This window comes from Sylvia atricapilla, chromosome 5, assembly GCF_009819655.1.
Source record: "Sylvia atricapilla isolate bSylAtr1 chromosome 5, bSylAtr1.pri, whole genome shotgun sequence".
In the NCBI taxonomy this organism is placed as follows: domain Eukaryota; kingdom Metazoa; phylum Chordata; class Aves; order Passeriformes; family Sylviidae; genus Sylvia; species Sylvia atricapilla.
The window spans coordinates 34,532,465-34,560,146 of record NC_089144.1 but is presented as its reverse complement, the minus strand read 5'-3'; the positions used below and the strand labels follow the sequence as shown (position 1 = coordinate 34,560,146).

General features: G+C 41.2%; 1 protein-coding gene and 1 long non-coding RNA gene across 6 annotated transcripts in view; one reads left to right on the top strand and one right to left on the bottom strand.

Annotated features, from left to right (window-relative positions):
* Positions 1–17,380, bottom strand: part of CPSF6 (cleavage and polyadenylation specific factor 6) — a 29,335-nt gene extending 11,955 nt beyond the window's left edge. For 3 of the 5 annotated variants that reach the window (XM_066319141.1, XM_066319143.1, XM_066319142.1), the window contains exons 1-7: positions 17,253–17,380; positions 6,713–6,922; positions 5,461–5,564; positions 4,570–4,715; positions 3,753–3,926; positions 2,108–2,612; positions 806–898 (exon numbers count right to left, since the gene is read on the bottom strand). In XM_066319141.1, coding sequence (XP_066175238.1) covers positions 806–898; positions 2,108–2,612; positions 3,753–3,926; positions 4,570–4,715; positions 5,461–5,564; positions 6,713–6,922; positions 17,253–17,312 — 1,292 coding nt within the window. In that variant the 5' untranslated portion in view covers positions 17,313–17,380. The remainder of the gene's footprint in view (positions 1–805; positions 899–2,107; positions 2,613–3,752; positions 3,927–4,569; positions 4,716–5,460; positions 5,565–6,712; positions 6,923–17,252) is intronic. The other 2 variants (XM_066319144.1, XM_066319145.1) reach the window with 1 other exon arrangement.
* Positions 16,873–18,603, top strand: LOC136361319 (uncharacterized). Its single transcript, XR_010743618.1, has 2 exons — positions 16,873–16,944; positions 18,504–18,603. It is a non-coding gene; the product is annotated as an uncharacterized lncRNA (long non-coding RNA).
* Positions 18,604–27,682: the final 9,079 nt, after the last annotated feature.

Here is a 27,682-nt window from a genome sequence, read left to right as displayed (position 1 = left end):
ACCCCAACAAACCAACAAAAAAAAATCCCCCAAAAAAATTAAGACATTGCTGTATAAATAGACTTTTTTGTTGTTGTTGTTCATCCCATCTATTTCAAATATTCAGCAGCACTCATTATTGTGCTTGACAAATATCTACAATTTTCATAAAATCCTTGAAGGTACATAAACAGATATTCCCAACTGAATGGATGTGGAAATACATGTACATAGGCAATGCAGCTTTGAGCAAAATTAGAGAAAATTTTCATAACAATACTGGAATCAGAACTATATGATCCTGTTTCCCAGACCTTAACTAAGACCAGAATGCTGTAACTTTTTGAAAAGAAATATAGTTATCATCTTTAAAACACCCAATTTTCTGAATGATATGTCAGCATTTTACAGCAGATTTTTTTTTTTTTTAAATTTCTGGTCAAGTTCAAGGTACTCCAATTTAATCTCCCTACTAGTCACAGTAAGGAGGAAGCAATAAAGCAGAATCCTCATACTCATATCACTTCAATTATCAGCTACCTATACAGGGTTTGCAAAGTAACAGAAGTAAACCTTAATTTTCCCAAGTTTTGCAGTGTCCTATTAGCCAGTCTCCGTGTCACATAGAAAATTTGGAGAAATGTGTTAAGAGATAAATGCTGAGACTGTCAAACTGGCCCACTGCTTGATATTTCTAGAACAGTGTTAGTTCTTCTGGTAGAAAGAAAATGCAGAATAATAAGCAATGCTATCCTCTTAATTGCAAGAAGTGGAACAAGATCCTATAGCCAGTTTAGCATAAGAGGAAATGTCTAAAAATTCATACCTCCCTGAGTTTTGAGTATTATTTTTCGTGTGCCTCCCATAGAATGGAATATGTAATTTTTCTCTTATGGACATGTTATTTCCAGTGAAACGCCTATGATATATAATTAATGACAATTTAAATAGTTATGGATGATAGCTTCAACATTATTAATGAAAATACTGGACAGTAAGTTATACTGTCCTATTCCCACTCCCCTCCCCAGACATTCTATAAACTGCAGACAACCTTGATTTTGTCCATCAAAAAACACCCAACACCTTATAGTCTTATATTTCAGGCAATTAAGCCAAATTCTTGAATTTCTATAGGGTTTTTTTGTATGAACATCACATGTACAAATGCTTGGGTTTTAAACTTTGTGGTAAAAAAAGAATCAAAGCACATCATCTTTGCAGGAAACATTTTAAGCCAGAAAAGTGTCTCTCATGCTAGCAGTAAAATTACTACTGAAAAATTCAAATCTAACTATGTAAAATGGTCTCTCTTACAATTTATGCCAAAACTTTTTACAAATACAAATATGGCGAAAATCAAGAAACAGCAGCAAGACAGAGACGCTTGAAATCACAGATGAAAAAGATGTTTCAAACAAGATGTGAAAAACTTGACAAGTCAAGTCCAGGACTTAAGAACTCTGTCACAGATAGGATTAACCACAGGAAAAGCCACTGCTACAAACACAGCAAGATTGCACCAAATGAGCAGAAACATCTTGATAGGAAAGGAAGGTAAAAGTCTTGCAGCAAATTCACACCCGGCTTTTAAGACAAACACTAAGTTCTAAGTAAATCCCGAAGAAAAAAGGGACAAGCAATGCTGCTGAAAGATGACAATGGTGTGAGCTTGGTGTGACCTCAACATATGCACATATTCAAAAAAGAAAACTCCAGAGCATTCTTACAAGGCAGCCTGCAAAGCACGATGATACAGGTAAAAGTCAGAATTTCAAGTTAAGACAGAAGCACAATCAGAAGCTGCTGCATAGGAAGTGATATATAAGCTTACATGTAGAACATATGGAATGATGACACTGCCAAATACAGTGAAGACAAACAGTTCAGAGCTGAAAAGGGATGTTAGATTACTGGTGTTGCATTTTAGGATTTTCCTCCTGCTGCAAACATGTTTCTCAGATTTATTCCCTTGGAGAAGTTAAAAGGGCAAACTACAAGATTGGTGGGATCCCTTCTGGCTCTACTTCTGATTTTTCCTACCATTTGCATTAAAAGGGAAAAATCAAATGCTTCCACAAGAGGAGTAAAATCTGCTACACAAACACATTAGACAAAAAGAACTCACCTTCCAGGTGGCCCATAGTCACCTCTGTCATATGGTGGAGGCCGGCCATATGGATCTGTCGGAGGTGGGCCACGGCTGTCTGAAGTAGGTATGCCACTATTGGCAGGCGGGGGGAAGAAAGCTGGATTCACATGTGGTGCTGGTGGTGGAGCACCTGGCGGTGGCCCAGGGAGATGTGGAGGTGGAGCAAGAGTCAGGGGTGGCCCAAGAGGGCCAGGCGGACGAGGGGGAAATGGACCCGGAGGTGGAGGTGGACCCTGCTGAGGTGGTGGTGGACCTGGTGGTGGCCCATAGCCTGGAACTGGTGGTGGAGGGCCTGGAGGAAGTGGCCCAAGTGGAGGCTGACCAAAAGGTTGTCCTGGAAACAGAACTGGTGGTGGTGGACGATCACCACGATTAGGAGGTCCAGCTAATGGAGGTGGGAGGACCTGACCAGGAGGTGGAGGGCCTGGTGGGCCTGGTGGGCCTGGAGGACCTAAGGGTGGACGTGGGGGAGTTTGTCCAGCTAAAATAAAAAAACAAAACAAAACAAACAAACAAAACAAACAAAACTGAGTGAATAAACACAAAGAAGTAATTTTTTAAAAATTCTTCCATTTTTTTATTCTTAAAAATGACAAAAAAGAAACCAAGCCTCCATCCCTGAATACCGTGCAACACATTCAAGACGTGCTTCTGCTCTAGGTCCAGTAGCTTAGAAAAGTTTTAACTTGTCTGTATCTATTGATACTAGGTATCTAGAGATATCAGAAAAATAACTTTATCTTGAACACTGACAATTCCCCTCCTCAAATTATTTAGTCACCTGCTGTTATTTCCAAAACCCACAAGATCACAAAAGCTAGAAAACACTGCATCTTACTGCAGTTAGTCTTTCATATGGGTCTCAAGATAAAATACATACTAATAATATGGGAAAAGCTGTACTGGAGAAAGTAATGTAAATGCAGTACCCAAATCTTCTTTTAGATTCTCATTTCTGTTTTTTTCAATTTGACTATGTCCTTTGGACTGTCAGTAGACAATCTGAATGACATTTACTAAAAAATATGTTGGCTGAAAAAGGATTATCACTGCAATGATGTTTTAATACCTAATTACCTAATAAACCTAACTGTTTAACATATTTCTTCTGTATCAGAGATTTAACTAAACAGCAAGACCTCCTCTTCAAACTTCTGGTGTTTTAAGTGCCTACTAACTGACCTGTCAGTGGGAATGAATCAAAGCTGAATTTCTGATCATGTGCAAACGTGTAGTAAAATAAGGAAATTAGTTACTTAATTACTTACACTCTGCAACACAGGCATTCTCAGCACATACAGTAAATCAGAAAATCTCAACCAGACTACACTAAAACCAAATCTGCTTGCTAACGTCATCTATTTTAATTTTTTTTCATACTTAAATATGTTTATTGACATAACATAAAGAATGTATCTAAAAAAGCTCTTGTCTTGCTACCAAATTTACTAGGTACAACTTTCTATTGAATATCAACAAAGGAACAGTCAAATCCTACAATCTAGCTGTGAACACTGCTTATGGCTCATTATTGAATTGCCTTGATCCTTATCATTTCCCAAGTACGTAAACCCCATTGAAATACAAGTAAGACTGGAACTCCATATATGCATAATTTTACCTGGGAAAGGCGGTGGTGGCCCTCCTGGCCCTGCCGGTCCAGGGAATCTGTCTCCACCTGGAATGGCACCTGGAAAACGGCCCCGACCTCTATTACTAGGTGGAAATGCTGCTCTCGAGCTTCCTCCTGGGGGACCAGCTTTACCCTCCCCAGACATCTGGCCAGATTGTGTGGCTGCAATGGAAAAGCAAAAATTCCATTACATAGATCAAAACAGGTCAAAGTATTTCAACAGTCCGTCTAAAGTTTCATACAAAGCTAAAGCATGGCCTTGTGAGCACAAACTTGCTCCCTGTACACAAACCCAATGCATTTGGGGAAGAAAACATCCTTTGCTAAAATACTATGCCTCATATTAAAGGAAGAGGATCTGGAGAGACTGCCAGTCCTTCCTTCAATGAAGCCCAAGGCCACACTGGGAAACACAAGACATGGTGCTAAAGTACAGCATGGAACCTCTCTTCCCTGTTCTATCATAAATACAGACCATCCACATATCAGAATTTAGTCCACTTTGTCTACAAATGTTAAATTTCTAAATGTTCCTGTGATTTGTACTTTTTAAATTACACCCACAAGAAATTGAGAAAGCATATCCAGCTATTTAGACAAGAGCTGCACAAAGCACCTTTTCTCAGAATGCAGCAGCTCTTCAGTGTATGAAGTGGTTCCTTTAAACAAAGATACAACTTCATTCATCTGGACTTTAAGTATTTTATGGGTATTTTAAACTGTGTAGAAATTATAAGATGCTGCACTAAAAATCTGCCACTCTACTTTTTCTGCTTTTTCAAGACAGCACTTAAGAAAAGCTTACTTTTCCTAGACTGCATTTCAAATTGACTCAGAAACTGTTTATTACACGGGGTTACAACAGGATTCTGCCCATGCAATTCTCTTTTAGGCAACAAATCCATCAACTTTTTGGAGGATGCTTCCGATCCCACACCCACAAGGGCAAACCTGAAAGGAAACAAAACAAATTACACCACAATTTGCTCATTTCTGACATCCTGACGTATCATGAAAAAGATGACACAGAGTAAGCAAAAGGATACTTGACCAACTAGACACAGAAAATGTCTCACAGTTTTTAGTCCAGTTTTCAGAACAGACAGAATAATTTATCCTACGACATAAAAGAAGGATACCAAAGAGCAAGTACAAGATACATCAAAATTTATCACAACAAAGGCAGCTTTTTGATGTAGTATCAACAGACTACATAATGAATTCATATGACCAAGTTATTAAGCATACACTGTGTACTCGTTGCTGCCAAAGAGACAGAAAGGCACATTCATGCAGTGGAATTTATGCTGTCAGTGAAAAATGGGCTCAAGCACTTACTTTAAATAGTTAATGGAAAATAAAGAGGTAAAGAAAGATTTAATAATGAAGGCTGGGGGAATAGCATTTACACTGAAGAAAAACAAGCATCACCACCACACCAACTAAAAATCTAGGAACAGTCTTAAATAAAGATGACAAATAAGCTTTAACTCACAAAATAATGAGACACGCAATACCATCACAACAATTTATACCTGAAATTCAAGTCATTAGTATGAAATTATATGCCAAATCATTTCTGGATCAGTAAGCTAAGATGAGCAGTTCAAAGACTGACAATTATGAAAAATGAGAACTCATTCCTCTCCCAAACCTCAGTCCACACATAGAAAAAAAAAAAATGACAAGTTCTTACCCTTTAGACTGGCCATTAGCACGATTTTCAAAAAATTTTATCTCCAAAATGTCATTTACCCCCAGTGAATGAACTGCTTCAGTTAAGTCTTCATCTGTTGTCCACTGAAAAATATTTTTAATATTCAACTATGAGAGCATATCTAAAATATCAGGCAAAGGGCAACTAAATTTTCCATGGATTTTTGAGCATGTGTATGTGAAAGTGATCCAGAGGAATACTTTATTCAGGCTGTCAATATATTCTGACTTTTGAGTCGTCATTTTTATTTTACCATTCAACAATTAGTTCAGCTAATTCATGCACATTTTACTGATTCTATTCATGTACTTCAAAACGGGACAACTTAAGTCAACCATCAGGTCCTTTACTTACCTATTAGTTCCTGAAACATTGTTTGTAATAACTAATGAAAAAAACACCTACAGTAAGAAATTATCAGAAATTAAAAAACCTCATATTTTTATTTCTTTTAAAACATAATTTTATATATGTGGGCCTTGAAGAACTTTATTTCATGTAAACAGATAAAAGTTCCACCTAATTCAGCTACTGACCAGCTCTTGCACTGTTTGCTTAACTGCAATTGATTTTAAAATGCTTTCATTCTAATAAAGGGAATTGTCCTAAGGGCAACTGCAGCTTTGTGAGTATCAGAGACCTGTTCTTCTTGGATGGAGAAATAAGCCTCAAGACAAATACCTGAAAACAGTTATGGTGAAAGAGTCACTGCCGATGGAAAAGGCCCTGGAAAAGTATGAGAAGTAACTTCAAAAAAATCCCAGAGAACCTTCAAAGTCCTTTTAAACTAAAACCTTCAGCAAGATTTTACTTTAAAAATTGGATTTTTTAGTAACCTTGAAGTATTTACAGGCATGAAGTATTTAATAGCTTAAACTTGTTTACTTCTTTCATTTATTTCTCTGAAAACCTTAAGAACATAGTAGCACAAATATCCTTTCATAACACTTAAAACATGACAGAAACTCTGAAGTTTATATTTACCAAAGACTTTGTTGATTTTTAAGACATCATGACAGGTCCGGACGGGCTCTCCAACAAATTTCAGATAAAAGGAAGAATGACTCCACAACCACAAATTATTATTAAAGAAAATCAAACAAACAACAAAAACTAGTTTTTGATACTTGTAACATTTCATAGAAAACATTTTAAGGCACAAAAACTTTTCAAATAGTTACATCTATAATTAAAATTCCTATCTACAACTAAACAGCAGTAAGATACTTACCCAAGTGAGATTTCCAATGTACAAGGCAATTCTCTTTCCAGTATACGTATAGACAACATTTGGTGCGGCTCCTTTACCTACATCATCCCCAACAGATGGTGGAAGAGAATCCATGTAATCACGATCCTCTGGAGCATCTCCATTATTTGCAGATGGAGATATTACATCATCATATAAATCAATCTGATCATGCCCACCATATTCAGCCTCCTAAAATAAAAAAAAAAGATTATAATTAAAATTATCCTTAAAACTTATTGAAGCAAAAGTTGTTATAATTGCCATGTTCCACAGACACAGTAAGTCTGATTGACTTACACAGCATCCCTGCTGAAAAGCTAAGCACCAGTTTCATCCACATCAAAACATATAAAATTCTTATGACTCCTATTATATTCTAAATTTAGCCAGAAAAAAATACTTCCGACCACTGCTTTCCATTCCAATACTTTTGCTCTATTAATATTAAGCAGAAATCAAAAAATCTACCAACCCTAATCCCAGACTTGTATACATTAGAATGCAGAACTGTCATGGTTTAATCCAAGATTGCAACTAAGTACCACACAGTTGCTTCCTCCTCCAGTGAGTAACACTCACTTCTCCCTCCCCAACCACTCTGTGGGATGGGTGAGGAAAATCAGAAAAAGGTAAAATCTGTGGGAGAAGGACAGCTTAAAAACTGAAATAAAATCAACTGCCAGTCCCTGAGCAGTGATCAGCCCCTTCCACCCAACTCCCACTAGTTTATGTACTGGGCATGATGCTCTTCCATCTGATGCTTTCTTATAATACAGAAGGACTCATCAATACTGCATCTCATTTTCTGAGATGGGGCCCCTTCAGAATGTGCTATCTCCTCGTCTGTTGACATTCTGAAATCTCTGTCTTCTAGACAGTCCATGATAATTTCCAAGATCTTGGGCAACTGGGATTTCCCATTTGCGCTTATTATGTGGTCACTGCAACCCACTTATTTCAGGTAGAACCAGCCGCATGATGTGTAGAGACCTTGCCTTTGAACATCCAGCTTAGCACTGGCAGTCACCAGGGAGCTGGAGGAGCTGTACTTCAACACCAATCCCTACCAAAGCAGCTCAAGTCCCTTGATCAGACTCCAGTATCTGAGGCCTCCTATACTCCTTTAGCTGGAGTATAGGAGGCCTCAGATACTCTGTATCCCCAGTCCCAAAACAAAGGACTGGAGATGGACTGCAGCCTCCTGCCAGACACCACAGTAGGGCCATTTGCCCTGAATGCAGTATAGAGCACATTTTTACATCTTGCCCTGCCCAGACTGGCCTGGGGGCTGTTGTATGAACTATGACCCATTTAATTTGTTCAAAAGCTTGTTTTTGCTCAGGGCCTCATTTGAAGTCATTCTTCTTCCAGGTCATTTGATAGAGAGGGCTTACAATTAGACTGCAATCTGAATATGTGCATTCTCCAAAAACCCACAACACCTCAAAAAGCTTGTGTTTGTTTCTTACTAGTTGGTGGAGACATTGCTGCTGTTTTGCTGATCGCATCCACTGGCATCTGACAACATCCATCTTGCCATTCTACTCCTAAAAACTTAATCTATTACGCAGGTCTCTTGACCTTACTATGTTTTATGGAATAAATGGACCCCTTTCTCAAAAATTTCCACTGCTATATGGCCCCATATGATGATATTGTCAATGTATTGCAGGTGCTCCAGAACTTCACCCTGTTCCAACGCAGTCTGGATCACTCCACAGAATTGCTAGTGCCATGTTTCAACCCAAAGTGCTACATTCCAGGTCTACTGGACATTCTTTTAAGTGAAAGCAAATTGTGGCCTCTGGAAGGTATTGAAACACATTAGCAATGTCAGTTGTGGCAAACAACTTGGCAGCTTTTGACTGCAGCTCATGTTGGAGTTCCAGCACGTCCAGTACGGCAGCACTCAGCCACAGGGTGATTTCATTCAGGCCACCATAGTTCACAGCTCACAGTCCCCACTCTCCCTTATACTTTCACTCTGGCCATATGGTCCTGCTGACCACTGCTTAACTCTCCAGTTGATTTATCAGCTTTTGAATGTGAATCATGGAGTCTCGGTGCAATGCTGCTGCTGGTGCAATGCCATGATAATGACCAGCACCTGTTCTCTGACCTTCAGCAAGCCCAACAGAAAGGTCCTCTGAGAGACCAGCAAGACAGGCAGCTGCTTAACTTCCTCTGCCTCCAAGCAGTGGTACTGAACACCCACCAGCACACTTTTGAGTCCCTGAAATACCATCTCCTAAGACAGTCTATGCCGGGCATGCACAGAACCTCCAGGCCAGACACAGGGAGTGCTTTTGCCACACATTCCCGGTCAGGCTCACGTCAGCCTCCAGTGCAGTTAGCTGTTTGGTTCCCCCTCTCTCTCTCCAGAAACAGAAATAGGTTCTGCCCCTACAGAGCTGGAAGGCATTGGGGTACCCTGTGCACTAGAGCCTTCCACTCCTGTGGGCCTGACATACTAGGCCACAGGATCCATACAATCCTGCAAAACCAGAATATAAAAATGGCATGCTCTGGACAAGTTTGTGCCACAAGGATCACATGCACTGGAATTCTTCTGGGTCTGTGGGTGACTGTGCACTGTCTAGGTCATAACAAAGGTACTGGATACCTCTGTGGCGCCCCTGGGTGACATGGAGCACCTTCCTTGAAATGGATGGCTTTCCTTCACACTCCACAGGAGTCACCTCCCAAAGGCTGAGGACTTGGGGCCCTTTGCCAATTGCCTGGTCAATACCCCCTTCCTTAGAAGGTGATCCCAGTTGATTGGTCTCCCTACCCTCTAATTCCAGGCCCCTAGCCCTGTTACCCAGCAGACAAGCAGGCAGGTGATCACCTGCTCACCTGGGTGATGGCTGAAATCCTTTTGTGTATCCCACGGCTCTCTCAGGGATAGGGATTGAGTGGCTGCCTCTTGTTCTGCCTCTTCTTCCTGTCTTGTGATGGCCCTGCTTTGTTCTCCTTTACTGAACAAGCTCTCCTGTGTCCATTTCTTCTGCTGAAAAGGGGTGACTGATACTGGCAGGGGTTGGTGCTCTGGTTCAACTGCATCACCTGCTGCAAGGGTCTGAGCACCTGCCACCAAGGTCTGAGTAGCCACAGTGCCTTGTCAGAGGGTTTGAATAGCTGCAAACAGTTGTCTAAACCTAAACAAGATCTGGCCCACAATCATGGTTCCTGGCAAAAGGGCCATGCTTGTTTCAACATCCCAAGAATATTCAAAATTTTCAAGAGCTACTGTCATTAGGCTGGCAGAGAAGGGTAAGATGTGGGATCACATCACTTCCACAGGTTAACTCTCAGAGGATGAAAGGTAAAAGGTGAAATAATTAATAGTTTCCAATAGATCATTCAAAAAGATGACAGCAGCACTGAGTACAAGTAAGAGATTACTTTCACAACCAGCAATTCTGTCCTATCATACACCAGTGCTCACAGGATCATTGAACGCCTTAGGTTAGAAGAAACTTTCAAAACCATCTAGTACCAAGCCCCCTGCTGTGGGCAGGAATACCTTAGACTAGTTTTCACGGTTGATAAACAACACAACAGGGAGCACACACTGTAAGTAGGGAGTTGAATGATGGAGCTCTGAGAACAAGCAGAACAACTGAGAGAATAAAATCAACATTGTATCCAACAACTAAGAAACTAATATAACAAATGCTTATAACAATTTTGTTCTAGCATGTTCTAGTTAGGTTTGTTGTCTTCTCAACCTGTCAAGCCCCACGATGGGTGACAAAAAAGGACTATTGTGGATTAAGTGTAGCTGGTCACTAAGTACCACACAGGCATTTGCACACTCCACCCCCCAAACCCTGTGGAACAGGGGAAGAGAATCAGTGGAAAGGTAAAACCTGTAGGCTGAGACTAGAACAGTTTAATAACTGAAATAAAGTCAAATACAAAAATAATAATGGTGATGATGAAAAAGACAACAAAAAGAAATGAAATGATGCACAAATGAGTCAAGTGATACATAACCACTGATGCTCACCACCCACTGACCAATGCCCAGTCCATCCACAAGCAGCTATTGCCCCTCTGAGCCAACTTCCCCCAGTTTACTGGACTCTCATACCATGCTCCAGAACACAAACTGCCTGGCCAGGTTTTGGTATCAGAGATATCTCAGCATCCATTATGAATTTGTATCCAGAAACTCAGAGAGGCATCCTAGAAGAATAGTTCAAGGTATCATATACGGCAGCTAGAGAGAGCCAGGCTGGACTCCACAAAACACAGGCTGCAAAGCTGGCAATGTGCTGTAAACACAAGATATCCATAACCATGATCAAAAGACCCATTGTCTTGAAAATATAAAAATAATATCAACTATTGCTCATACAGGGAAGGTATAACTAAAACAATATTAATTTTTTTAAAAAACCCAACAAACTGGTAAACTGAGTTTTGGCATTGTCAATCAAGTACATTTAATCCTAAGTAAATTGCATTGTCTCAAACTTAAACAGAAAAATCTCTCTCTAAAGGTAAGCTTATCACAATTAAATTATTTATATTTCATCTTGTCTATCCAGTTCTCCACTTGATTCCTCCAACCACCATAGTTAATGAAATCAGGTACACAGAACTGCCTGAGACAGGCCTAAACATGACATCCTACAGCTGGATTAAGGTTGATGTCACAAGGCAATTAAGGAAGTCCTCTGCTAAATGTGCAGTAACTCTAGTCATCTGTGTATATGAATGATGACTTAAGGGAAGGAGAATTTAGTCTTGGTAGACAGATGCAAAAACACAATCACCAAACTTAACAGCAGATGTACATACACTAACCTATCTCCCTCATGTCAGCATTGCCAAAACACCAGAATGGGCAGCAGTCCACAGCTCTGCTGCAATCCCCTAGAGACAAGAAACTCCTCTCAAACAGCTCTTTTGTATGACACAGGCTTTCAGATCTCCACCAGTGGAGAGAAATATTAAGGCAGCAGAGTCTGCAGGTAACTGAGAGAGAGGCAGGGCAGGCTCAATAGCATCAATGTCTTAATTTACATAAAGACACAAGAGAAAACCTGATGTTGCTCACTAGAATTTCTTCTCACATCGTGCCAGTTTTGCATCCAGCATGGAACTCGTTCATTTACCAATGTCAGAAAGGTGTGTGCTTAGATGATTAAGAATTATCTGAACCAGCAACTCAAAGTGTAGACAGAAGAGAGGTGTCCTTATGGATGTTGCACAGGATCCAAGAACCCCTTCTCCTTCATTCGTGTTCTGTGGAAACTTACCTAAACACACCCTTCCTTCCTAAATGCAGAAGAGGAAAAAAGTACAGGAAGTGTTACTTCTCTAGTCTCAGCAGTTTTGACCTCTTCCAACTTCCTTAGTTACAAGGACATCAAGCATGAAGCAAAATTATTTCTTCTCAATTACTGCAACTCACAATCTTGTAGATAAACCAAGTGACCACTGCTGTTCTGGCCCCCTCGAAAAGAAAATCAAGCAACAATGCATTTCCAAAGTCTATGTTTAACTAGACCACAGTCTGAAATACTTCATCATAAAATCAGGACTGAAATTCCACATTCTGTGCTAATAGATGGAATTGGGTGAAACATTCCCATATGAAAGCCATGAACACACAAAGAACTTCACGTCCAGAAGGGACAAATGGAACATGTTATTTTCTTTTCGGACCTTAGCAGTCATACTCCTCTGAGCTGCAGAGAACCATTTACTTCCTTTGCAAACGCTGTTTTGGAAATGGCTCTTGTTGTTGTTAAGCAAAATTTCTTTAAGCTGACCATATGTGTGTTAGACTTGCTTTTGCTGCTGAACTTTGTCGATTTAAGGGTTAAATACTAACACCTCCAAAAACACATTTTAAAAAAAAATCAGTGAGGTGAATAAAGTTGAAAAATATTTACTGTTGCTTTTGGGAAGACAAAAAAAAAAAAAAAAAAAAAAAAAAAAAGAGAGAAAAACTAAACTACCCAGCTTCCCCCTCACTGTTTTTTTTCACTCAAGTTACCATATTTGTGGTCAAAAACTCTAAACACATGCTAGTATCCTCACTGAAAAAAAAAAATTTGTAGGCCCTGAAGAATAACAAGTTAAAGACAAACCAAAAACATTTCTGGTCTTGATTAACTGTCTGAACATACAAACTGGAACATTAACAAAAAAGGCAGCCTTTGATATTTCTAAGATAGCAAACTGCCTATGGCAGAAGTAGACAAATTTGTTCAACCATAGGATTCATATTTACTCTACAAGCCCAAATGCTCTTGGCCCTACAACCGGCACAGCACTAAAATTTAAGCAACCTGATCCTGTGTAACTAAAAATTACAGAGTAATTACAGAGTTACAAAGAATTACTAAAAATTCAGGAGTAGTCAAAACCACAAACTAAACATACGTAGTATCACTGTTCACAGGTGCCAGATAAGAAGGTCAGAAGTTTTTCTGGAGTTTGGTGTTTACCAATATACAGAAGTTATGTCTTCCCAGGGCCCCTTTCAGCAGAACTAATAAAATGCATATGCTGTCATGTACTATATACATATTTTATAACATATGCAGGTCTGCCAGCTTATGTTTTTTTCTGACCAGGACAGCCTTACTGAGTAGAAGTTTATTATACCACAAGGTGTCCATCCCCTCCTATGATAACACACCAGTCTTTCGGATATAAAGGCTGCTTTTAATAACTGGCTTTAACTGGTCGCTAAATGCTAGCTTTTATTATTTACCCCATACAAAAAAATTTCCTTTGTGTCACAGACCTGAAGTCAAGACAGTCACTAACACATTCCTAAGATACTGTAGTTTTCAGATAATTAGCCTCTTAACTGCGGATTCCATCTAAATCAGTTTTATTATCCAGTTACAAAATACAAAATGAAGTCTTTCATCACTAATTTGCTAGCATTTAAATATCAAAATGGATGATTACAGGCATGTTTAGACATATCCACAATGCAACTATCCAAGTTTACTCATTAGGGGATAAACAAAGCAAGCACCTTCTCCACAGCATTAAAATATGATATCCTTAAATTCTTTTGCATCATCTGTCTGATCAGAAAGATTTTTGTATGTATGCATGTGTAGAAAGTTTTTACTGTTTAACTACATGCATGAGCACACGTGGAAAAAAATCCCCAAGCTTGAAAATGCAAAGGTCATCAGGGAACTTGACAAGCATGGTCAAATCTTCATGACCATAAAAAAGCAACCTAGTTTGCTGGCCAAACTGGCAGGCAGCCTCAAGTCAGACCCAAACTGGCCTCCTGCATTAGCTCTTGATTATCTCTGTACCACACTGCAATACTGTAGGGTTTTGTGTATAAAACCACACCCTAATATTTGCTAAAGCACCCCAACCTTACTGAGGGTCTTCTGCCCTGGAGAGAAGGCCATCCTCAGCTATTTGTACACAGGTAACAGTTCTAATAAGCATCACAGATCTCACTCTCTTGAAGAGCAAGACGTAGGGAGATGCTCGAGGTTAAATATTCCATGCAATACCTATTTCTAACAGGGCACAAGCAATGCATGCAGGAACTACTGCATTTATGAGGCTCTCATATGAAATAAATAAATAGAAAAGACTGCTGGACGGTGAAGTCAGCTTAGAAGAAAAAAAATGAAAAGTTACTCAACCAAGTTCTTCAAGAAAAAAAAGAAAAAAAAGAAACCACAATTTAAACAAAAATGTAATTGATCAGAGCCAAATTGACTAAAGCTGTTAGCCCAAGGACAAAAAATGTTATTATAATGAACAATACTTTAATAAAAGAGTAAGAGGTAACATGACAGACAATGAGCTTCAGATAGAATAAGAAAGACGCATTTTCACTCAAAAGATCTGATATCAAGTTAGTCAGCTCATTGTAACCAACATTAAATACAACCCAAGACAGTTTACAGCTGTCAGCCATCTTAGCCAGCTTATAAACTCATAGCTCTGTGGTCTTTGTTTCACCTTTATAACCTACGGTTCATTTAGCACTAATCAAGCAGAACATCCCTACCCTCCTCCCACTTGGAAAAAAGGCATTTAAAAAAATCCCAGAACAGCCTCAAGGATGAGTACCCTGTGATAGAGAACAAGACAGAACAACCAAGGGATGTTTACCCAGTCACAAGTCCTAAATGAAGGGTTAACTCCAGATGCAAACAGAAGTTTTGTCCCAGCTTGTGTATAAATACAGTTATGTACTGTATCCAGAAGAACAAAAAGCTCCACGGAATATTCTTCAGTCTCTGTTACTGCCAAAACCAGTGGAAAGGGTTTCGATAGTCCAATTTTAAAAATATTAGTAAGTCACATTAATGTACAGCAACAAAATCAAAAAACAAGTTCATTTAACAAATAAAGACAATTTATTTTCCAAACATGCTCTGTCAAATGCCCTCTACATAAACAAATTAATAATGCAAATCACTTTCTCCCTAAAGCATTTTCTTGATTGTCATCTTTACACATCCACAGCACTATGTTCCATCTTATCTATTTAAGCTGTCAGCTTCAAACCAGGAGCAGCAACTCATGAATAAAAGTTCCTAGACAACCTTTCTCAATGATGTCAGAATTAAGTGGTAGTAACTAATACAACTTAACTTCTTTCATATATGACAGAAGGAAATGGAAAGTGCAAAGGCATCAATCCCTCATAGTAAAACTTTAATATTTCTCAAGACTTGCTCAGTTCAACAATATCACTTTAAATAGAAAGTCACAGAAATTAAATTTTTGGGGGCTGTGTGACAGAGACAAAAACGCAGAAGAAAACTCCCTAAAACAAACAAACAAAATTCAAGGTGATGGAAAAAGGGCACTAGCCTCTTCTCACCTTTCTGCCCTATATTTTGCAAGATTTATGAACTGAAGCAACAGACTGCAGAAACACAAACCCAACAGGGAAGCAACTGGAGTGAATACAGTGAAAAAAGCAAAAGGGTTCCCTGCCTGCTGGATCAAGCTAAACTAAATTTTCACAAGATTCTCTTCATTCATATCATGATGGTTATAGAAGATATCGACAGTAACGACGACCTGAGTAGACCAGGACTGTGTGAGTGGAACAGATCATCCCCATCACGTTTGTTCTGGCATTATCTCTTTACACTAGACTTACAGCACATAACTGTTCTACTCTGAGGGCTTCTGCACATATGAATTTACATAAACACTACCAGATTCAAGAAAGGGTTTTTTCCCCAAAAAATTTGTTTTGTTATCACTTTTATCTATGATTGATTAAACTAAATTCAAGTTATCAGAGAATCTCAAAAAACGTACTCTTCCGCTAAATGGTGTCTGTCCTAGGGCACATTCCTGTTTAAATTCATATATTGGGTCTTTAACTGTAAGGGAGAAACCTTCACATGCAGATAAACTAAGAGCAAATCAGTGCTTTTCATCATCTCCTTTTAGTGTGGCATTCTTATATAGTATACCTTTACAAAATTATTAATACTTAAAATTACTGTATTATTCGATATCTGAAGAACTAGTCTTCTGAGAAAACTACAAGTTGCTGAGTAAGTTACAGATTACCTGTGAATTCCAAAGCCACTACCTATTTCTCAGTCCTCTGTAAGGCAAGCTGGCATACAGCTGGGCCCCGCAAGTGCAGTTGCTCCCGGTTATTTATGCTCCAGGGCAGGAACAAAGCAATCTGGAGCAACTCAACCTGGAGAAGCGCAGGACTCGCTAACAGGACAGATGGCATGCAAAACTGATACAAACACATCCCCCCCGCCCCACCCAAAAAAACAACCCCAAACCAAAACCACCACCAACAAAAAATCTATAAAAGAGGACTACTTCTAATCCAGAGAAGTTGTTTATTTCATCCAAATTTCCACAACAAAATACGAAACCGTCCTCTAAAAAAGGCTCGCGCCACTTTTTAAAATGGAAGATAAGAACGAATAAGAAAAACAAAACCCGAAAATATAAAAAGCTGGATACTTTCTCCAGGGCTGCAGAATAAAGCCGCACTAGTTCCGCCTCCCCCGCAAAGCGCGGCCGAGAAACAGCCACCGCTCGGCGGCTTTTTGATTCATCTGCGAACAATGGCAGTGCTTCCCCCCCGCCGCCGGCGGGAAGGGGCCGCTCTCCCCGCCGCATCCGGGAGGGTCCCGTCCGCCGAGCCGGCGCGGGAGAGCCCTCTGGAGCGGCCCCTGAGAGGGAAAGGCCGAGAGGGACGAAGGCTGGTAAGAAACGAAAAGGCGAGGGAAGGAAGGCGCTCGCCCCCGGCGCGTCCAGCCCGCCGGCAGCAGCCGCCTCTCAGCGCCCGGCGCGCTCTCCGATCGCGGCTCGGCCACGGCACCCGCGGCCCGGGCGTGAGGCCGCGCCCGCCCCGGCCCCGCGCAGCCCCGCGCTCGGCGGCGGCGGGAGCGCCCGAACAATGGCGGCGGCGCGGCCGCCGCGCTGAGGGCCCTGCAGGCGGCGCGGCTACGAAGGCGGGAGAGGGAGGAGAGGGGAGCGGAGCGGAAAGGCCGCGCCCGCGGGCCGCGCGTACCTGGTTGAACTCCTCGCCCACATCGGCGTAGATGTCGATGTGGTCCACGCCGTCCGCCATGGTCCCGCCCGGGGCCGCCGCCAGCCGCGCCCGGCTCCCGAGCCGCCGCCGGGAGGGGGAGGGAGCGGGGAGGCGGAGCGCGGCGTCACTTCCGCGGCGGCGCGGCCAGGCTTCCGCCGGCGGCCAGCGCCGGGCCGCTCCCCCCGCCCCGCCCCGCCCCGGGCCGCCTCACGGCTCTGACCGGCCCGGCCCTGCTCGGAGGGCTGTGCCGTGCCGTGCCGTGCCGTGCCGTGCCGTGCCGTGCCGTGCCGTGCCGTGCCGTGCCGTGCCGTGCCGTGCCGTGCCGTGCCGTGCCGTGCCGTGCCGTGCCGTGCCGTGCCGTGCCGTGCCGTGCCGTGCCGTGCCGTGCCGTGCCGTGCCGTGCCGTGCCGTGCCGTGCCGTGCCGTGCCGTGCCGTGCCGTGCCGTGCCGTGCCGTGCCGTGCCGTGCCGTGCCGTGCCGTGCCGTGCCGTGCCGTGCCGTGCCGTGCCGTGCCGTGCCGTGCCGTGCCGTGCCGTGCCGTGCCGTGCCGTGCCGTGCCGTGCCGTGCCGTGCCGTGCCGTGCCGTGCCGTGCCGTGCCGTGCCGTGCCGTGCCGTGCCGTGCCGTGCCGTGCCGTGCCGTGCCGTGCCGTGCCGTGCCGTGCCGTGCCGTGCCGTGCCGTGCCGTGCCGTGCCGTGCCCGGCGGTGAGGTGTGTGTCGATGCTGCGGGGTGCAGGCTGGTGTGCCGCACTGCCTCGCTCCGAGGAAGGGAGCTCCAGCGCAGGCACAGGCCTTGGGTGCTCGGTAGCCAAGGACCGTAATTACCGGCCGAAAAAGGAGCACCATGCTGCGTCTTCGAAGCAGCGGCGCGCTGGGCTCAGGAGCGCAGAGAAACGTGCGGAAAGGACACAAAACAGGCACACGCAAACCTGCATTTAGCCTGGGCTCTCTTTTTAACATCACAAAGTGAAGATAATTAGCGTCAAATCAAGCCTTGCTCTTTTTTTTGTTTGTTTTTGTTGTGCGTTCAGAACTGTTACGGTTGCAAGACAGCTTCACATTAATTTTGAATGAATGTTGTTACCTAGGTCCATGCTTAAGTGATTTTTAGAAACAGCATCTCCTGGTATATAAAGCGCAGTGCACATAATGCTCTACATAATAGATTAAATTCTGCTTTGTACATTATGTTCCACATCCAAAAATACACCTTTTTTTTTTTTTTTTTTAGTTCATCACAAGCTGACAATAAGACGGCCGTGCTTCTCAGACTGAATTAAAATAATGCAGAAACATCACTGCCATGAATAAAAGTGTTATTTTTAGCTTGACTCAAATTTTTTGTTTCTTGACTTGGGAGTACTTCACAGTGTGGATCAGCATCCAGTGTCCTGACTTCATCTCGGGTCCTGGACTTGTGTGCAGATCATCCCTGTTTATCTTGCAATCCCACACTGAAGTGCCAATGGAAAAGAAATATGAAAAGACAAAAAATAGGCTAAAAAATCAGGGATCCAAAACAGAGCACATCTGCTAACAGTCTAGATATATTTCAGGTATGGAGATGCTTGGGTTATTTCTGCTGTTCTTATCCAGCTTGTGACATGGTAAATCTATCAGCTGCAGATCTTGTGTCATTCCTGCTGTTAATTCCAGAAGACAGAAATACTGTTATTTAAGGTTGTTTTAATTGGAGTTTCCTGGTTAGATGAACTAGCAGATTATAAGCCCTTTGGTAAAGTTCAGAGTATCACCTGAAAAAAACATTTTAGAGGTGGTTGTTAGGAACAAACAAACAAGACATCTTAATTGAACTTCTAGAGTTGGTTATGATTATGATTTACACTACTATATTTGATCACAGATTAAAAGTACATGTTCACATCAATGAATGCACAAGTTGCTGGTGAATGAAATGATTGATTGGTTTTGCAAGGAGTATTCACTCTTCTGGATTCCTCATAGTCCATACAGGTACTGTTAAAGTATTAAGATCTAATTGAGTTCACATACTTGCCTAGTGGTGGACTAATTTAGTAACTAGTCTTCTAGAGAATTAAGTGGAGCACTGTGACAGTTACTACTCCTGGCCGTGCTAAATAAAGTTGCTGAAAATCAAGAAAACCTAAGCCCTTGCTATCCTAGTTATCAGATTAAAAATAACAGTGGATAGTAGGTTGTCTGCAATTGTATGTTTTATATTCATCTGAGTATTATCGATAGATTGTTTAAAAGGGTGAGGAAAAGAAATATGGATGGAAAGTCATCATCATCGCCTCAGAACCACCTCAAAGATTACCACTAGCATTTGAACGATCTTGTCTGGGGCCTTTAAGGAGGCAGGAAAAGACATCAGCCTCTGCTTTGCTTTTTGTGATAGTGAAGGATTTTTGGGGTTAGGTTTTGTTCCTTTTTACTCCAAAGAATTTTTTCCCCATAAGTTACCGAAGCGACTAAGTGTCGATACTTAAGACTAACAAAACAAAGGGATGGTCAAAGCTCAGAGGGGAAGATAACGCAAGTTTTGGGGCAGGTAAAGGGCAGAGCTTGGGGCAGCCTGGTATTCTGGTTTTCGGCGTTAGGGGAAAAAGCACAGCTGGGTTGGTACTCCTGCTAGAACAGTTCACTGTCTCTGGAGGAGTCCAGTCCTGGGAAATCTACCATCATCTACTTGCCCTGGAATTCTGAGCTTCTCTGCTGCCCTGTGAGAGCTGGGCCAGCCTTGTCCCGCTGTCCTGGTTCCATCAGCACTGCTCATCTGCTACAGCGTAACCCCGCACCCCTCTGCCTGCCAGGACACCCTGCCCCTGCCTGCCAGGACATCCTGCATCCCTCTGCCCTGCCAGGACATGCTGCCATCCCAGCTACCAGCCCGGGACTTCTCCACTGTTTCCCGCTTGGTGCTCTGAGGATCCTACAAAGGCACTGAGACAAAACTGCCCTGGGTTTTTGTGAAGCAAAGCCCTCAAAGTTCTTAGTACTATTTTTGTTATCAATGCTGTAGTTGGGGTTTTTTTTTATTTGTTTGCTTTGTTATACATACTAGTAAAGAACTACTCTGTGTATTCCCAAAATCTTTTGCCTGAAAGCTGTTAACTAAAAAATTATAATTGAAAAAAAGAGGGTGGTGGTGGTGGTAGTTTACGTTCTCTATTCCAAGGGAAGCTCCAGCTTTCCCTGGCAGATACCTGTCTTCCCAAACCAAGACAAGGATGATCAGTAAAGCCTTGGACCCCCATATGCTGTGTTTCATGCTCAAGGGGCTTTTCCACTTTGGAGCCTTTTTTAATAGTTTGTCTTGCTAGATTTATTGTCTACAGTCTTTTACAGAATAGATTATGATAATTTTTATTCTTGTATGTGTATTACTAAGCAAATTCTGTAGGCAGTGTAGGAGACTAAATACTATGCAAGCTGTTCTATTTATTTTCTGTTGTGTTTTCATTCTTCCCATAAGCAGGCTTACTAGGTATGTCTTCCTCTTTCTTCTGGTCATCAATAGCTTTTTTGTGAATTACTGTGCCTCAAGGGAGCAACTTCAGAGTTGATCCACTCCTGTGAAAATGTTAATGCTTTATATATTGTACACATTAAAATTATTTAGACAAAATGTAGGAGGCTGACGTGAAGCAGGGCTTGAAACACAAATGTGATCATAAGAGAAAGAATTCTTGGCAGGATAACACGGTCTTGGAGAAGTGTCCTCATGAGTTTTGTTGGGACCGAGGGAACCACTACTCTGGAAGTAACCACACACCTTCCAAACCTTTAGCCAACAGTGGGAACAAATGGCAGCAGATGAACTGGTCTCTTCCTTCAGTTCTTCTTTCACACCCTGGGATGTTCTGTTGTTTGATGGCAACAGCTGGAGCTCCCTTAATAGCAAAAGAAGTGGGAAAAGGGACTGTAGCAGTTCTGCATAAGAAGGTAGCCTACATGTCCCTGTCTCTCATGGATACAAAAAAGCCTATTTATTTTTATATTGTTCTTTTGGTCTCCTGTGCTCTTTGGTCTCTTGTGCTGTTAATGATGCAAATTCAGATATAATTCTCATTTTGAACATGAAAGCCACCTGGTTCTCTGAGGACCTTGTGACACACATCTTGTTAGCAAACAGAACTCTCCATACCTTCCTCTTCAAATAATTTCAGAGCATTTCCTATTAGGATGTTCCTGGTGCAAGACAAAGGGGAGGAGAGCTATTTTCCCAACCCTCTGTATTGTATGTGATTATCCCAAAAATATTTAAATATATTACATTAGTTAAGTGTGGCAGAATCAGTTTCAATATAATAGAATATAATACTGTTTTTAAACATTAACCTATTTTTGCCAATATCAACATTTTAAAATATATATTTATATTTTAAAAAAATAAATTTATGTAGAATTTGCCTGAGGAATCAAGACTGAGGTTGGGGCAGGAATTTTCAAGTAGACTTTTATTTCAGTATCAGCATAAACTGTTCATGCAGGAATGTTATAGGCAACAAAGTGAAAAGATGAACTATTAAAAAGTGCAGTATTAATCAGGATAGTGCTCAAAATCAGAAGAGACCTCAGCTTAGTTGAGAAGAGCAGTATATGTTTTGTTGCATGAACTTATGTCCTAGGTATGTGAGTCCAACTGCAATGAATATGTTTTGTTTCTTTACTTGTGGTCCTGAATGCTTTGATCTTTCCAAATCCTATTGGAGCCACTCTGCAAGCCCTTTTATTGTTTTTCTCCCAGTAAAGTAATCCAGATGGTAAAAGTCTATACACTCTAAGCTGTAAGAAACTGTCTTTTCTGCTTAAATACCTTAGTTTATAAAACTCCACAGACAAAAAGTGAGGGAAAATAATGTTATATTCAGAATGAGATGACAAATAGGCACAAATCTGTATATTTTCTTTCAGAGGCCAAAATTTCAGATTTTGTTAACTCTTGCATAACTGCAGGCCCACATGAAAAGAGACAGTTGTGTTTCCAACAAAGGTAGCAACAGCCCGTGCTGGGAAAAAGGGAATATTACCTCATCTTTTGGTTGCAGCTCACAGTTAGATTGGATTAAGTGTAATATAAAACTACATCCAAAGGGCATCTACAAGAACTCCTACTGACATAGCTATTGTAGGAAAATAGCTGGCATTATTCATCGCTTGCTCAGAGTTGTCTTTTTATAGGTTTTCAATTGTTTGGGGATCATACATGTGAGCATTGTGTTCCATCTTTTTACCCTTCTGTAAGTGCCTGTCAGTCTGCTGATTCTCTTGGTTCAACTGTTCACTGGTTTAGAGCCAGGTTGAAAATTATGGTTAATCAGGATATGATTTGCAAATGCAATGCATATTCTAACCCTCAAGGCAGAAAAGTGTATTAGAGAAGGTAAGTATAGTGCAAAAGGTGATAATAAATTCAATTGCCTCATTTGAATCCACTTTCATATGAGCTGCTAATCAGAGGGCTTAGTTACTTTCAGAAAAAAATATGAAATTGAATTTCCAGCTTAATATCACATCCCATTTGTTGATAGCTTCCCTATCCCTTGTTTAAAAACCTATCTCCAAAATTTCGTATTTACTGTGAAGATTGTCACTAATCTATTTTTTGCATTACCTTTCTGCAGTTCAATTCCTCTCCTAAATTGACTGAAACCTCCTAAACATGTTAACTGCATTAAACACATCTTTCTTTCTCTGAATTGGCTATACGCATATACAATAAAGGAACAGCACTACAAAGACCACTTTAAGATGTTCTTTGATATTTCAAAGAATTTAAGCTCAAGGATAACTTTGGTACATAGTTTCTGTTTACTTCTGACACCAGGAGTCACTCTGAATTTGGATAAAATCTTCACTGCTCACTCATGCATTGTATGTGCCTTAGTGCTTTGAGCACAGGCTGGCACAAGTCTGTTCTCCAGGCTTCCTCTTTGTCAAGCTCAGCTATTTAGAGATAGAGAAGAGAAGCCTCCTCCATAATATTCAGGTTTGGATTTTTTTAAACTTGAATACGTCCAGATTTCAGGAGGGGCATCATCTATCATTACTGTGTTATAAATAAGCAGAATTAGTCTGGAACTTGAAAGCAATGTATCTTAACCAAAGAGCAGGCCAACCTTCTCACTCTGGCCCTGATCCACATGTCTGCAGCTCTGCTGAGCAGTGTTCACCTGAGCACACAGCAAGGGTCAGAGAGAACATGTGCCCTCTGTGAGCTCATCACTCCTGCTACAGGGATGGTATAGCAGGTCCCAACCCCTATCCCACTGCTGGGATTGCACCAGAAAAGCTGAGTGTCTCATTTGTGCCACCAAGATTTTGAGGAGAGCCTGTCCCATTTGTACCACTGGCATTTTCAGGGGTGGCTGTGCTGGGGTATGGCAAGCAGGTGCAGCGGGATGGGCTGTGCCAGGTACCTTTGCAGAAGTGCTGCAGGGAATGGGGATCACTCTGATCTGCAGCTTTCACAGGGACCATCCTGCCTACAGAGACAGCAGAGAGGAGTGAAGGCTCAGGTTTTCCTTCCAACAATCACTGAGAGTGCCAAGGACATGAGGCTGCACAGATAGCAAGGGGCTTGAGGATACCGCAGAATAAATAACCATTGTAAGTCCTACAGCATCTTCTTGCTGCCCTACAAATCAGAGAATCGCCCCAGAGGAGAAGCCATCAACTGCTGCCTACACCATGGAACAATTATGTGTGCACTGATTACAGTTGTTGCAGGACAGAGGTTTAGATTTAAACACCACAAAGGGAAGCAAATAAGTGGAATATGAATGGATGAAAGCCATGTGCACTGTTGAGCTGATACCACCAGGCTTACTGTCAGAATATTTGTGTGTCATAGAGCAAAGTTATGGTTTCTCAGGCCATTTTCAAATACTGCTTCAGCATTGTTTTCATGGGTCTGAGTAGAACTTCCTTTTGCTATTAACAGCTTAGTGGCAGAAAAGTATTCCTTATTCTCAACAAGATTATTTCTTTAGGAATTTTCAGGGTATCTTAGGAATAAAAAAATTGCATATGTAATAATTAGCTTCTGGGATAGAAGGTCTCATTCTGAATTACCCCAAATTCATTTTGAGTTACATAAAATACACAAAATACTCATAAATATTTAGCATTTTCCCAACACTTTAAATCTGAATTTATTATATAATTTACAAGTATTATTATTTATTCATTAACTCTCCCTCTGTAAGTTAGGTAAGAATACCATGATATTTATTTTATTCAAAAGGAGACATTTGAGCTCAAATTTCCAAAAGTATGATTCTCATGCATTTGTGAGAATCGGACATCTAGAGTGTCAGTCACTGCAGTACCAGCAGGAGTCAAGAAACACTGGAGAAATTTAGCGTCTTTATATTCTTGGGTTGCTCAAAATGAAAGGACATTTTAATAAAAATTGATTTTCTCTTCCTACAGGTGTGAGGCCACAAGATATCATCACTAAAAAAAAAACAAAACAACCTAGAAAATTTCAGAATTAGTGGAAGAACACCTAAATCAATGAAAACAATCACAAAAAAATGTAATTTGACTAATCTAAAATTGAAGTAACTAAATATAAACTCTCGATTTGTGGCTGGAATCTATTTGGGATAACTGAAGAGGAGCAAACTAGGAGAACAGTTTGGAATCTATTAGAAGAAAGATCTCATCCTAATATTAATCTGATACTTTACTACAAGAGAACAAAAACAGTACGTATAATTGTAATTTTGTTTATATGTGTATCTTTATTCCTTTTCTTTATTTTCGAGTAGAAATATATAATTTTGTTATGAACTGAGCACATATATATTAGGAGCAATGGAGAATTTCACTGACAAAATTAAAAGAAATTGTATGTGTGTTTCAAGTAGGAGTTACGTCTCTATCAGACATTTTGCATTGAGTTAAAAATCAGACATGAAAGAATTAAAAAAAAAAAGGCAGAAAAAAGGCAAGACATATCAGAAAATGTGGGGTTTGTCAGCCAGATATAAAATGGCTCTAATGACTGTTTCTATGGCAACTAAAAATGAGTGGCTCTGATGATTAACTCACTATTTATTTTTTTTTAGCAGTGGCAGTAAGGTTGCTGTCTACTGCCACACACTCCAAATGATACTCTCTTCCCCAAGGCAGAACATGTCAAGATTCAGTATCACCACCATATAATTTTGAACATATGAACTGCAACAGCTTTTAGTTGACAGGATTGCGTCCATGATAGAGACTCAATTGCTCTGCCTTGAGCAGCAAAACAGAGCGCAGGTTTACTGAAACTAGGTGATTTATTTTCTGAATTGATTCCCACCAGTGCTCATCCATCTTTTACATTTTCCAAAGCCAACTGAGCACTTTTTAACTCCTTGGAATTACACACTCTTTCTTTAAGATTATAAATTTATTAGATTATAGTTTATTAGGTTTATTAAGATTATAAGTTAATTTTCATTGCTATGAGATTCACAACACCCTTCCAAAAGCAGCTTGTCCTCCAAGTGCTCAAGTGGAGACTGCCACTGGAGGAAATGAAGCTGGCCTCCTGCAGCCCCTCCTCCTCTGACTGCAGTTTCTCTGTGTGCATTGGCTGGCTCACGATACAGTTGAATCCTGAATACCCCTGACTGGGTAGGACAGATAAAACTTTGTTAATTCTGGGTCCCTCTATCCTATTATCAATGCTCTCTCTGCCCATGTTATCACAGAACATGCAACACATGCTCACTGTTTCATGCAATAAAAAAACCTCTCCTGGTAAGCTGCAACATGGCCATCCCATTCTTTTAGACTCTTTGAACTGAGGAAAAGCAGACAAAAGAGCAATTGTGACTTGGGGCCACAATGGTACTATGTGTGAACTGTTCGAGACCAAGGGCCAGGGATTTGCAGAGAGGAAGGAGACATTCTCCGGAGGGGACCAGCTGTAAAGAAAGTAGCTGCAAGTCCCTCTGCTCTGCTTGGCACCCTCTTAATTAGCATTAATGTCCTAAATTGTGTAGACCATGGTGAACTGGGTCACAGCAAAAATGGTAAAAGGAGTCAAAATGGTAAAAAGAGTAAATCAGACATGAGGCTTTAGGATCCTTTGTGTGAGTAGGTGAGGGTGGTGGGGGCTGCGCACACAAGGGTCTGGGAAGGGCAGGATGACTTCTTTCAGTGGTGATTCTGGTTTATGATTCCAAACCACATGAAAAAGAGGCCTTGCTTAGCACCTTAGCTTGTCTGTTTTGTTGAGTTTTGTTGGGGTTTTTTCCCCCCAGAAGTTCTGGCGCTATAGCCAGTGAAAAATTGCTTTTCTTTTTCCTTCAGGTATATGTGCTATAAACATGTTGAACAGAGGACTTTCAAACAGGAGTGCCTTCAAGCAGTAACGTATTTCACACCAGCTTACTAAAAAGCCTAGTGTCAAACCAACTGATATGGAAGGAAGTCCTTAGGAAGCCCCATCTGAGACACAACCAACTTGCATCAGTCTTTATATGAGACGACCTCTCAGTGAACTACAGGATCATGTGTTTTATTAAGGTCTGTTTTCCATTGCTCAGTAAAACTTCCCACAAGGGAATCATTTACAATATGAGAGAAAAGGAGCAGGGTGCACAATGTAGTTCACTGGAAAGAAGAATTAATCAGCCATGAATCTCTGCAGCCTTTGCAGTGCAACTATCAGCTGCCAAAAGGTCTGAGGAATCAGCAGGAGGCGTAGGCTGAAGAAGTAGAGAGCAAAGAGAAGGGAGCCCCCTCAGTCTAAGACACAAAGCAGTATAGTCTTGTATTAAATTTGATGTTTGGTGATGCAACCAGGAGCAGTTTGGGTGTGAATTCTTCTGACTTTACTTGGAAACAAAGGTGTTGAGAAATATGACATACCATTTGGCTGCAGATTCAGTAAATTAATGGAGGTGGTCTAGAGTATAAACAGAAATCATATTCTCACTTTTCAGGGTCCTGGTTTCTTTCTTTGCATCTAGAAAACTAAAGCCTGATACAGAAATAGTGCTAGCAGCTTTTACTTCAATCTGGTATGTGATGTATTTACATATTTGCATGAGAGCCTCTGGAATATAAATACCTCTGATTTAACAAATGTAGAAAAATGAGATGATTGCATATAATTGATTACTCTGCAGGGCTGTCCAGACTGCAGCAGCACAATGAATATGGGCAGCAAAATCATGAACTGTGTGTGTCAACTGCACCTGTCCTAAGAGCTGGTTATGTCCCTGTCATGATACCCACATACCTGGAAGACCTCTGAACACTACTCTCTGTCTTTATCTTGCTTGAACTGGGAGAAGTCTCTCTGACTAACATCTGTCCATTCAGCATGCTCCAGTCATCTACAAAACGACAAGTTTTTCATACCCAGTTCTGTCTTTGAGACTGCGATGTTAATGTACCAGGATATTTCATGTATGCTCATTG